Source organism: Dermochelys coriacea, chromosome 8 (genome assembly GCF_009764565.3).
Source record: "Dermochelys coriacea isolate rDerCor1 chromosome 8, rDerCor1.pri.v4, whole genome shotgun sequence".
NCBI classification, from domain to species: domain Eukaryota; kingdom Metazoa; phylum Chordata; order Testudines; family Dermochelyidae; genus Dermochelys; species Dermochelys coriacea.
This window is the reverse complement of record NC_050075.1, coordinates 29,278,324-29,291,212: the sequence shown is the minus strand read 5'-3', so window position 1 is coordinate 29,291,212 and position 12,889 is coordinate 29,278,324. Positions and strand designations below refer to the sequence as shown.

The 12,889-nt window shown below is 39.8% G+C and overlaps 1 protein-coding gene across 8 annotated transcripts in view; it reads right to left on the bottom strand.

The window, feature by feature from the left end:
- The window catches only part of TENM2 (teneurin transmembrane protein 2), a 963,219-nt gene that overhangs the window by 40,212 nt on the left and 910,118 nt on the right, over window positions 1-12,889 (bottom strand). For all 8 annotated transcript variants that reach the window (XM_038413789.2, XM_043490999.1, XM_043491001.1 and 5 more), the window contains 5 exons: window positions 12,388-12,598; window positions 6,935-7,054; window positions 4,735-4,996; window positions 3,691-3,958; window positions 2,406-2,549 (listed from right to left, as the gene is read on the bottom strand). In XM_038413789.2, coding sequence (XP_038269717.1) covers window positions 2,406-2,549; window positions 3,691-3,958; window positions 4,735-4,996; window positions 6,935-7,054; window positions 12,388-12,598 — 1,005 coding nt within the window. The remainder of the gene's footprint in view (window positions 1-2,405; window positions 2,550-3,690; window positions 3,959-4,734; window positions 4,997-6,934; window positions 7,055-12,387; window positions 12,599-12,889) is intronic.

Here is a 12,889-nt window from a genome sequence, read left to right as displayed (position 1 = left end):
GTCAAATAGTATGGAAAATACCGTAGGAAACTATCAGCCACATGTTCATTTGAAAATCCAATTATTATATCTTTAAGTGAAGAGGTTTGTAGCATGGCCGTGAGTGCAGCTATCACCACGGACAGCTTTAACAACCATCACACCGTATACAAGGGAGGAATGCACATGCTGGTACAATGCCACAAAGCTCAACCTGCCACATAGCATCCATGGAAGTATGTGTTAAATAAACCGACCTCACTGATTTTGAACACTACACCTAGGGTTCTTGTGCAATTAACTATTCTGCAACTTGCTCATGCAAGTAACAGAAAGAAGGTTCCCGAAAAAAGTTTGCGAGGGTCACCATAAAAGATATACTAAATCTCCAACTCCCTTAGTCCTGTTAGTAAAAAATTTGAAGAACAGTAACCGTTTTAGATCCGCCTGCATAGCTATTAGCTCAAGGCACTTAAAGTCTAAGACAGAGAGAGAGAAACAGAAGAAGTGATGACAGGAATAGACCATCAGGAACAACTGGAGAGAAAGAGAATAGTTAGCAATTGCATATTAAGTAGTTAATGGAGCTTTGCTTTGTTTTGCAATGCACAATTAACAATGTTATGACTGCAGAGGTTTTTGTCCTTTTTCAGACTGTGAGCTCTTAGGGCTAAGGCTATGTCTCCCTATATGTCTGTGAAGCACATGGTCCATTTTAGGTGCTTGTTATAATATAAAGAATACTAATAATTTAATTGCAGAAAAATTACACAATTACATGGATCATACACACAAAGTGGTACAGTTACAGCAATAAAAATAACTTGTGTGCTGAAATCTTTGACATTTAAAGCCTCTTATTGACCCACAAATGCCACCTAAACTCTTTTTGACCAGCTTCTTGGGAATCTCTGGTGGCCTAAGACTCCTTAAAATAAGTTTTTCACAAATTGACAGAGCCAGTACTTCAGTTAGCTCATTAAACTGACATAGTCAATCATAGTAAAACTGGCATTTACCAGAGTAACTGCTCTAACATATCAAAAAAATAGTGGCCCCATTATCTAATCCCAGTCTCCACTGTCTTCTCAAGCCTATACTTGGCTCTTCTGGAAATTATTTCACCCTGGTTGAAGTCTAGTCAAGTAAATTTGATGAAAGAAAGAGCTAAAAAGCTCAATACAACTAGACGAACCCGAGTCTACCAGAAGGTAAAAACATGGAAACACTATTTCTATATAATTTACCCCTAGAACCTAATGAGAAGAGGGCTGAAAGTTAAAGTTACAATGAAACCTACTATCCTGTTTTTTGATGTCTTCAAAGCTGATGCAAACATTTCCACAAAGTGTCTGATGCTTGAAAACTGCTTTTACTCTCTGTGCATCTCCCTCACACCCAGTGGAAAAATACACAAAGCTGAGGCCCTGTATGTCACAAGAAATTGATCAAAGTATTTCTCATTGGCTTTTGTGTTACTAGCTATCTGTCCTGACATTTTCTGGTTCCTAGTATTGCAAGTCCCTGACATCACAGTAGATTCAAAGGAGGTGTTTTTCAGGTTTGCCTGGAATAGAGTTATTGTGCAATGAACTAGAACTCTCTTCAGTTGCTAGTGCTGCAGCAACATCTTTGTGTAGCTGACTGCTTGCTGTGGCTGCAGAATGGATGGCTTGAAGGAAATGTAAATATATTCACACTGAATAACACCTAAGTGTTGCAAAATTTTCCAAAAGGACAAAGTGCGGAAGCAGAGATTTATTGTTTTTAGAATTGACCCAGTAGGCCACAGTGGTTAGCCTTCCTTGGGGGGTGGGGTAAATGGATTTGTTTAGTCAACCTGACATCATACAACCGTTGGCTAGATAACTTGGCAGTGTTTTTTGCAGTAGATCTGTGTTATCATCAATAGGTAAGTGGAGACTTCAGAGTCCTCTTCTGATGTCACTTGGTCCCTCTGATTGCCACATCCCCGGCCTCTGTTTTAACATCTCTAAAAATCATGTTTATTGTGTCCAATTTGTATTCGATATTATGACTATAATGGAATTGGGGTCTCCCAGCTCACCAGTTCATGTCTCTCAGTTTTCCCTGGGTTTATCTTTCAGGAGGATTACAGGAGCCAAAGGCAAACACAAGGAATCGGGAAAAGGCTTAGAGAACATTGGCAGAACAAGGGGAGGAAGAAAAAGCATCAGTGAAGCAGAAGGAAATGCTGGGGAATTTAAGAATGTGCTCCTCTGTGGCAGCGTAAGAAGCGATTCTTGGAAAATGACACATTATTCTTAGAAACAAAAACAGTTCAAACTTTACGAAACTTTCCAGAAATATAGTGAGAAAAGCAGTGGAACTGGATTTTTTGCAGATGGAGAGAAGTTGCTATGATGGCACGTAGTTCAGAAAACACATGGAATCAGTTAACTCACCACTCTTGACATTAAGTACATGATGTTTATCCAAAGACCAGCCCCCTAGATTAGAGGGATCTAGTTCAAAGCCTTGCAGCAGCGCTGTCCTCTTCTCCCACAAGATCAGGTTGGGGCACGTCTCATATTCAAACCCCACAGAAACTGGGGAAAAAATGGTGATGATTATTGCATAAGCAATGGACCAAAATGACTGGAGAAATAGTAAAACAACTTGTTTTTCAAATAGCAAAACAAGTAGCTCCCAAACTGTAGGACAACTAGTTCCCAAACACTTTCAGTGAGATGGAGTGATTATGCTCTCCTCTTTTATTCCACAATATTAAACTCAGATCTTTGACTTAATTCAACCTTGAAACTTGATTCCCTTGTACTCTGTAGGGACCTGATGACCTTTTCATTGAATAATTGGTTTTGGAAAGTGACCAGTTTGATGAGGGGAGAGTAGGAAAAATCATTTAAAAAATCTAATGAAAATTCTGCTATTAAATGACAGGACAGGATTCTACTTTTAATTAGCCTGATAGTCACCACATTTATTTATTATATTTAATAGCATTTTTTTCATATGCTATATAACAGCTCATTTAAAATGGTATTATAGAAGGCAACATCTTGTATTGGCATGTATGTATATACACACACCCATACACTACATACATTAACCTGGGATCTGTGAATTATTGAGAGAAGAGGTGCTATCGTGTGCAAGTCTTTAGAATAATGTGAAAGTGCAAGAGCAAGCAGATCTTTATGATTTTATTTCCAGATTCACATTGCTTTAATGTGCATTTGTAAAATCCTTACATCAATTGTTTACATTTTCAGGTACAACTATAAAAGTTACAAAGGTTTTTAAGGTCATTTCTTTTGTTGCTTGCTAGAATAAAGATCTCTAACTATGCAATTTAAAAATGGCTATAAAAGTGCTGGAATGACCCCTGTTAGAAAATACCATTTTAATTGTAAGCATACTACAATACAGGCAAGCACTAACAATATACACTAGATTCCAAGTGGACTAGAGTATGCATGCCATTCCAAAGGTTAGAATCACTTTTTACCAAACAGGATATATGGAGACCAAATTATTCCTTCTATTAAATGTGTGGATGAGGCACAATCCAAGGATAAAATTGTATAAAGAAGGCAGAATTTTCAGAGTTTGTATTTAACTATAGGTAAATTCTTGCAACAGTCCTTATTTCAGTATTCTTACTAAATTAGCCATTATAAGCGCTACATTATTATTTGAAAGTTTTAGAGTTTGAATGTCATGACATACCTACAGCATCTGACAACCCATAAACCTTCTGACCATATGCATCAGTTTTGTCCCAGATAAATGTATATGCCAAATTAGGGGATGCCTGGAATGATTTTTGAAACAGATGCCCTTCCACTGCTACCATCAGATGAACTTTAATTAGATTCAGAGGCACAAGAGATTGGGTCATGGTGATCTTGAGCAAAGATTTGTATCCAGCAGTACGGGAACTCAGATAACAGAGCTTTATGTTAGAGCCAGGGAACTCGATTTCTTCTTGAAGAACCTGGATGGAAACACAGAATAGACATATTAAACTTGCCACTGTATACTTTATTTCGAATAGATATGGGTTTGCACTTTACTTAAGAACTAACAACTTTCTATGTTTGAAAATTTGTATCCTTGCCATGCTGCAGTGATACAGTTTAGGTTATGATTTCTGGATTAATAATTGTGTGTCACTGTTATGTTTTCTTTTTGAAAACAGTCTGTTGGAAAAATTGTAAATAAAAACAACAGGCTTTATTGCTAGTTATATATATAGGGGCCACAAGAGGCTGCAATTATACGAACCTGCGACTTCCACTGGCAATTGGTATAAAGCAAAAGGGATGCCAAGATGGAATAAACCGGCAATAATAATAATACCAGAGTAGATTATTAAATAACCCCTTATCGTTTATCCCCCTGACTAGCATAAGAGAAAGCAGCTTGTGGTTAGTTGCACATACAAAGTTTTTGCAAAATTCTCTTGAAATAGCCTCAGCTATAGTTAGAAATACACAGGACTTGATGTACAATGTGATAATGAGAAGCAGTAGGAGAGAGTGTAAGGTAGTTGAGAGAGATGCCTGGGTGAGATAAGCCTAGCACAGCTTCTACAAGCTTCATTAGAAAAGTCTGTCTTTTAGCTCATCTGTTAGAATCAAAACACAAGGGTCCCAGTTGACGTTCAGTGAGTGGATGGTGAAACTCTGATAATTGGGTGTATCATCTCTGATGTGTGGCTATCACAGTGAGTGATAGTTTTTATATTCTTTTTACTCCCACAACTCATACCTGGGTTTCTGGTACTATGGGATTCCGACCAGGAGCATCACTGAAGAACGTTGAAAGTGGCGATGAAATGATGACTGGATCAGGACGGACAAAGCCACTTAAGTCACAGCTGGGAATGGAGTTCTCCTCAGTTTTCATCACGAGTGTATCCATGGCGTAGAAGCTATTCCATGGCAGCCATACCGTCCTTTCCTGACTCATGAATGGGGCTCGCTCAAAGTGCAGCATTAGGGAAGCCCCACCATTTGCAATCAAGTCAAACCTAGGAAAATGTGGGCTTAACATAAGAGGTGACCAGATTGAATAGTTCCACAGTGATAGCATTCCCAGCAAATGGAAATTAATGATAAGATTTAACACACACATCCTGGCTCAGGCTATTCACAATGGGAAATGGAACTGTTAACTTCTAAGCTGCTGGTTGAAATTCAGACACGATCAGCAGTAACTTAGGCTATATCTACACAGTGCACTTTACAGCGGCACAACTGTGCCGCTACAGCAGTGCTGCTATATGGGATCCAGTGTAGCCACTCTTTGTCGGCAGGAGAGAGCTCTCCCACTGACAAAGCGTTGTCCACATCAGCGCTTTTCATTGGTAAAACTTTTGTCGATCAGGAGTTGTTTTTTTCACACCCCTGACCAACAAAAGTTTTACTGATGAAAATGCAGTGTAGACATAAAGTCACTCTTACAAGTTTATTTCTTAAGTGAACAAAGGTCCATCTCTGAAAACCACTACCATCATCACCAGATCTGATGTTAATCAGCACCCTCGTAAACATTCTCAGCAGAAACTGCAAGAGCTTACTGAGCCTGGATACTGAATTATCTTTTCTCTCAGGATCTGTCCCCCTGGAACAGCATTGTAGTGTATGGCACTGGTAGAGAAGTGATGGGAAACTTGTGCTGTCTCCTCTGTTCTGTGGCTCAACAAAGAATTTTCATCTCGGGGACCAGTGATCTGGCACCTTTCAGAAGCACCAGAGATAACACATAATTGTTGATAGTGGAGGGGGAGGAGGGGACACAATTTAAAGTTTCTGGTGGTATGCAGCAGGGCTCAGGACAGGGCATATAAACCCTGGCAGGAATCGGGGGGCATGTGACCACGTGTGCTCCCCCCCACATATCACCTCTAAGGAGCACTAAACATTTACTCTTAACTCCCACTCCAAATATGATTTGCACATGTATATGTGCATGCCCATTAGCCCTTGGAAATCTGTCTTCAATAAATAAAATATTCACAGATCTCTTTTGCAAGAGAGCTAGAAAATGGTTAATTTTTCATGTATTATATTATCTCTTGGCAATGCAATGAACTGAATTACCAGTATATGGAATAATGTAAAACAATAACATAAAAGGGCCTGATTCACAATTGAGTTACTCCAGTGTTACACCAGAGTAATGCTATTGATTTCAATAGCATTACACTGGTGTGATAATGTAGTAAAACACTGGACTGTATGGAAATTCACATGTCCCCTGTGTTGATTCATGTCAATTATTCCAATTCAAAGTTTTTGTGGACTATAGATACACATAAAACTTCAAATATTTACAGTGCATTTTCCATAGATGTTTTGTTTTAGTGCCATGTCCAATAAATTAGATAAACCACGACGCTTTCATTTTTGTTTGAGCTGAACTGGTGTGCATTTCAAATCAGATGATACAAGAGGGAAAAAAGCAGTTCTTCACACAGCGGGGAATTGTCTAAGTATATTCAATTAGAATCTTTTGATTATGTTCTACCCTAAAGAAACTCTAAAGATAGTGGATCTTCAAAAAGGAAAGATAGAGGCAGAAGGGAACTTTTAACAAAATATACTGTTCTATAATGATATTTTTTTTCCAGCAGTGTGTTGGCTTGCCTTGCATTTTAAAATGAAGTATTTCTGGTCTCAGCTGGATATTGCTGTAGTCCACAAATGTTTTCATAGATACAGGGCAATTTATCTGAAAGGAAGTCTGACTATTAACACATTATTATCAAAAGTCAGCCTTTTCATATTTACTTTCCGTTAGTATTCAAAATGCTTTGTGAAAAATTACTTTTGTGTTTACTTGATAGCTGTTTGGCCCAGTAGGAATTCTATGCATGATACCACATGGTTCCACTAGATAGCACCATCTGTTAATCTGCACAGATATTACATACTAAGTAGGTGCAGAATGAAATAACTACACTTACGTGCCATCCTGACGAGTGATGGTGTAGCCATACTTTGGATACTTGACAAATGACACATTGACTCCAACAAGTGGAGTCCCATCTGTAGTCACTACTTGGCCTCTTATAAGAGACACAAGACTGAAAAAGAAACACAATTAATGTTAGCTATGAAAACAAGGGTTGTGGTGTTTATAAACAGACTAGGGACACTAATCTGATCTCATTTACTCCAGTGTAAATCCAATTTATTTTGGATTTACACCAACACAACTCAGAATATTGCCCATTTATTTATTTATTTATTTATGTGAATACATATTGATTTGAGTTGAGTTTATATATATACTCAACTCAGATCAATATGTATTCAAATAAATTCATATTTAATCCATATAGAGAGGTCTATATTTGCTGAATGGAGATGAATGTCTTTATGTGGGTGGGTCAGCTGTGATCATTGAACCATTCCTCCAGGTCTGGTAGCACTTCAATGTATAGAAAAGGAATGGCACATGACTCATTGAAGTAAGTGCTTGGAAGGTCATTCTAGCAATAAAAAAGATTTTTGGATACATTTTCAAAATTGTCTAAATGCCTACATCACATTTTCAAAAGAGCCTAGGTCCCATTTTCAAAAAAGACTTAGCCACTTAGGGCCATATTTTCAAAAGTATTTCAGCTTCTAAACTTGCAGATAGGAGCCTTGTGGGTTTTCCAAAGGCACCTAAACAGTTTAGGCACTAAATTCCCATTGAAATAAAAACTAACAATATCCTTAGGTGCTTCAGAGAGTGTCAATAGGTGCCTATCTCCATCTTTAGGAGCCTAAATATCTTTGCCACTTTGGCTTTGAGAGTTGGATTTATCTCTCAGTTCCACTGGTTTTACATTGGTACAATTCCACTGCTTTCAATGGAACTACTCACCATTCACACCAATGTCAGTGAAAACTTAACGAGGTCTGTTTGCTTTTTGACAGTTGATTTTCCATTGGAGGATGTTCTCCCAACTTTTGAACTTTTTCATATTGTGTGACTATGAGATTGGATGCTAAAGATTGGATCATCACTATAAACTACTGCTATTCTGGATATTTCTCTCTTTACTGTCAGTTTTTTTCCTTCCTGTGGCACTAAGCTCTCACAGTCAACTCTTATAATCACTCCAAAAAGAACAGAGGTGGGGAGGGGATATCTGTAGTTTTCACAACTAATTTTCCAAACTAAGGTTTGTGTAACCTCATCTAAGTGTCTGACAGCTGCAAACCTTGCCCTGAATCCTGATCTCCAATACCTTGTTTTTACTCAGCCAGTAGGAAAACAATTGGGAGTTTGTTTTGAGAAAGGAATAAGTAAAAACTGAGCAGAGATTTCACTATTCAGCCCAAACTGAAAACTTTTCATTTTACCATGAAGCATTTTCAACATTTTCCACCAGCTTCAATTTGCAGCTACACAGAGAAGTCAGAAAATGAAAAGCTTCATTTCTGAATTGACCCTGCACTGGCAGGTCTGCAGCTGCTCAGCAGCCTTAACAGACTTTAGGTAATTTAGCAGACACAGATTCTTGACACCTAAGGTTCTTGGACTGAGTCCCAGTTTTAAGACTAGGAGATTGTCAAAATTCACTTGCATTTTGGGATAGGTATACTGCTTTATGTTATCCCTTATAGATCAGCTACTGAACGGATGCAGACCTGAGGGCACATCTATCTTTATTAGCAATACCAAAGATTATTTTTAGACCTTTTTATGAACTTTGAAATGTTTAAAATGCTCTAATGTGAATTTCTAAGTGCACTCCATTGGCTGTTAAACAAAAGTATTCTCATTTTTCTTTTACTCTATGCACATTGTAATATTCTCTTGATATCAGAAAAACATAACCAGTTCATGAAAAGAATCCTTTCTATTGCTTTTTAATGATTACCACAGCAAGATTTCTCGACTTTCTAGGTCAAATATTAACTTCTGAAATCAGCATACTGTAACATGATATTGACCTCAAGAGAAATCCGTGCATGTTGCCAACCATACAATTGGGAATACTTTGGAACAAGCCGAGTATCTTCACGTTACTGGTTTTTCTCAAATTAGTTAATTAAATAAATAAATCATGCTTTTAAAATGTTGTAGAAAAATAGCCTGCATCACATGTAATTTTTAACAAGTCTGTTACTTCAGATTCTTCACACATGCCTTTAATGTACAGTAAATTTACAAACAAAAATATCAGCAAGACATGATATAGGTTCATTTCTATTTATGACTATCCACCTGCAATAATAATACCACAGATAACACAAGCTAACAAGTAAAGTATAGTGATTTTCTATTGATGCCATTTGAATTTTTTGTTAAATCTGTTTTGTGGGCTATTCCCTCTTAAGCATGAAAATAATTATATTCCTCAAGCAATTTTCTTCCTTTTTTCACATAATAGAAGTCAAATATGAATGCAGTACAAATTAACACAGTTGTTTTTGTTCAACAGCTTCAGACCACCACTTCTTTGTCTGTGTACCAGAATAAGCAATGAGGTAAGCATCGTTAGGGGAATTATGCTATTGATTATTAGTTGCTCCTGCAGAGTCAACAGGTGGAGCAAAAGACATTTTGTAGGATTGTGGTGCCTATTTCCTCCCCCTTCTTCTCCTCCATTTCTTGGCAATGGGATGGCACAAAGAGCTCAGGAGGAGAGAGATCATTATAATTCATGAGACTTCCTTCCAAAGATTAAGACAGCTTTAATGTATGTAAAATTTGGGGCCTAACCCCTTGACAGTATTTCTCTGAAGGTCAAGTCAGCATTTAAACCCCCAGTTTCAGCATTTGGGGCTTGAACACAAACGTTTGCTTCTGTCCATAATTTGGCATCTGCAATACCAGTCTGGGGTAACATTTTCAAAAGTGCCGAAGGTACAGATCCACAAAGGTACTTAGGCACCTAAAACTTAAAACAGCCAAGCTAGGCCGATTGTTGTAGCAGCCACAGCTGTGGCCAGCTCAGTTAGGGCCCAGCTGGCCCTGATAAGAGGGCTGTGGGCCAGAAGCTGAGAGGAATCTCACTCTAGCCCTGGAATAGGAAAGATTCGCTGCCTGGGAGAAAAGGGTATCTGGAGTGGAGCAGGGCTGGGGAAAGGCCAGAGGAGTGGGGGAGCTCCAGCCTGGCAGCTCCCCAGGCTGAGGTCTTGGTAAAGGCCTATGCAGGTACTTGGGCTAGGAGGTTTAGCCCAGAGATAGGCAGAGGCAGCTGGTCCAACCTCCTTGCCAATGATGAGTGGCCATTACGGACTACAATCTGCCCCAGTGAGCGAGGGCTAGATGATGACTGGCAGTAGCCCCTGAGGCAAGGTGGGTAAGTGGGCTAGGGGTTCCCCTGGGAGGGGAGACCCAGAGCATGGGGGTACTGCTGGGGAAGAACCCCGAGGTAAAGGGCACCAGGGTCCAGGAGGGACACGGGACCAGCAGCAGGCGAGACACCAGCCAGCAGAGGGTGCGCCGAGCTGGAATCGAGCTAATTCCCAGGATAACCAGCAGGAGGTGCCAAACTGATGAGTCTTTGTGTCACTACACCCCGTTTTCAGGCACCATTGCAATCCACAACTTCCCTGCTCAGCTGCCACCTACAGCCAGAAGTGCCTAAATTCTCTCAGCACGTGCACTGCTGCCTCACTAGGCACCTTTCCTCTGCCTACGCCTCAGAGCGATTCACCAACTGGGGGAAGGCAGGTAGTCAGCTGCCTGAGTTTCATGTGAGGCCCAATCTGGTAGGAGAGCTCAGAGGTTGCTTAGATCTACACAAAACAGCCAAGAGGAAGGAGGAGGAGGATGATGACCTCTCTTATAACCTTTAGGATACTCACCTAGGATGTGGGAGACCGCTTGTTCAGGTCCTGCCTCTGCCTAATGAGGGGAAGGGATTTGAACAAGGATGGGCAATCTCTCAGTTGAGAGTCCTAGCCTGTGGGCTATGGGATATTCTGAGGTGGGTCTCCCTCAGTCTCTTCAATTGAAGTTGTCCCACTTCAATTAAATAATTAAATATTAATTGGGTCAGAAAGAGTTAGAATGACTCGAGAGTCAGTGGTTTAGGCACTCACCTGAGAGATGGCTGATCCCTGTTCAAATCCCTTCTCCACCTCAGGCAGAAGAGGGACTGGAATTGGGAGTGTTCCACGTCCCAAGGGAGTACCCTAACCATTGGGTTATAAGGGACCTTCTGTTCCTCATCCTCTACTAAGATGCTCCACATGCAAGTTAAGCAGAGGAGCACCTATCTTCTCCTATTCATGGATTGTTATGAGAGACAGGCACCTCCCTGCAGCCCAGACTTGGGTGCCCATCTCCATGAGAGGGACAGGACTTGGCACACAACCCTCTCATCCACATTGGCTATCTTGGGTGGAGAGCTGCCTAGCATGCTGGCTTTGGTGGATTGCATTCTAAGGCACCTATCTCTCCCCATTCATTGTATTGGGGGCTTACATGCTTAACTCAGGTTTATGGATTGCAGTGCTGTTCCTGTGATTTTCAAGGCATCTAAGAGGCACCATGATGCTCAGCATCTCAGTGCCTAAGACCCTTAGTGGATCCAGGCCTAAGTGATTGAAGAGCCTAAGTCCTATTTTCAAAAGAGACTTATTCACTTAGGAACTAAGTAGCAATTAAATACCCATGACTGGCCTGGGTCAGCTCACTGAGGCTTGCAGGGATAGGACTTGGGGGCTGTAAAATTGCTGTGTAGATGTTTGGGCTCAGGCTGGAGCCCAAGCTCTGGGACCCCATGGGCTAAAATGCAGACACATTTGAATAATGTCTGTAAATAGGAAAACAGTTTTTTAAATCTTATAAATGTTTTTTTAATCACATATAAATGAATGATGAATTGGCTTTTAGATTATTTATAAATAAAGAATTAGGAACTAAATGCAGAGCAGGCCCAGAGCTTAAAAGAAAAAGAAAAACTGATCTGATATGGTGGTTTATAGTGGGTCAGCTAAAAGTAAAATGGATTTATATAATGAATAAATGATAAACCAAAACAAAGCTATCCAATTTCATTTATCTTTAAAAATCTTACTTAATTATTCCAAAGTTATGTTTCAATATTTGTCTTATTCATACCACACAAAATACAATTGTCCTGTTAATTGAAAACTAGTATCCATTTCCTTCCTCAACATAAATCCTAGAGTTCTCATGAATTAAAATTCCGAGCTACTCCTTCTCAGTATAGGGAATTTAGTGTTAGACTCTGCCAGAGTGATAGAACGCAAAGTGTAATGTTATGAGATGAAGGCAATATTAATAAATTGTGACAGAATGCCCTAAGTAGGATTGTTCCCTGAGACAGAAACAGATATGCTGCTGAAAGCACCATTTCACATTAAAACATGAATAAAATCGCTGGGAGGAATGTTTCCATGCAGTGTATCCAGGCTGATATGATGTAATATTTATGGCTGCTACCTGCTGTTGAAGGGATTTTCTCCTGGAATTATGTGAGTGCTGTCCTTCCCCACTAAAAGCTTGATTCGATCATAGAATGACTTCACAGTTGGAGAACCAGAGTGGCTCTGTTGTATGATGTCAAGAGGATCACGTGAACCACGGCACAGTAGGCTATTCTGACACGTAGACTGGAGGCAGCAATCTGGATCCAGGCAGTCAGTGAGGCCATCTGAAAAGGGGGAAAATCAAAGTTCAGCCAGATGTACTGTGCTACCAAATAATACTTAATGCACATCTTCAAAGCACTGGACAAATTTTAACTGCTTAATCCTTGCAATAGGTCAGGGAGTGGGGTAAAAGTCATTGTACTCATTATATAGATGTGAAAGCTGAGGCTGACATACTTTCTCAATCAACTCCACTGATTTTGATGAGGTTAACTGCTTGCTTACACTAGTGTAAGTGAGAGGAGAGTCAGGGCCAGCGAAGCTAAGCAACTTAGAATAGTCGAACTGAACAA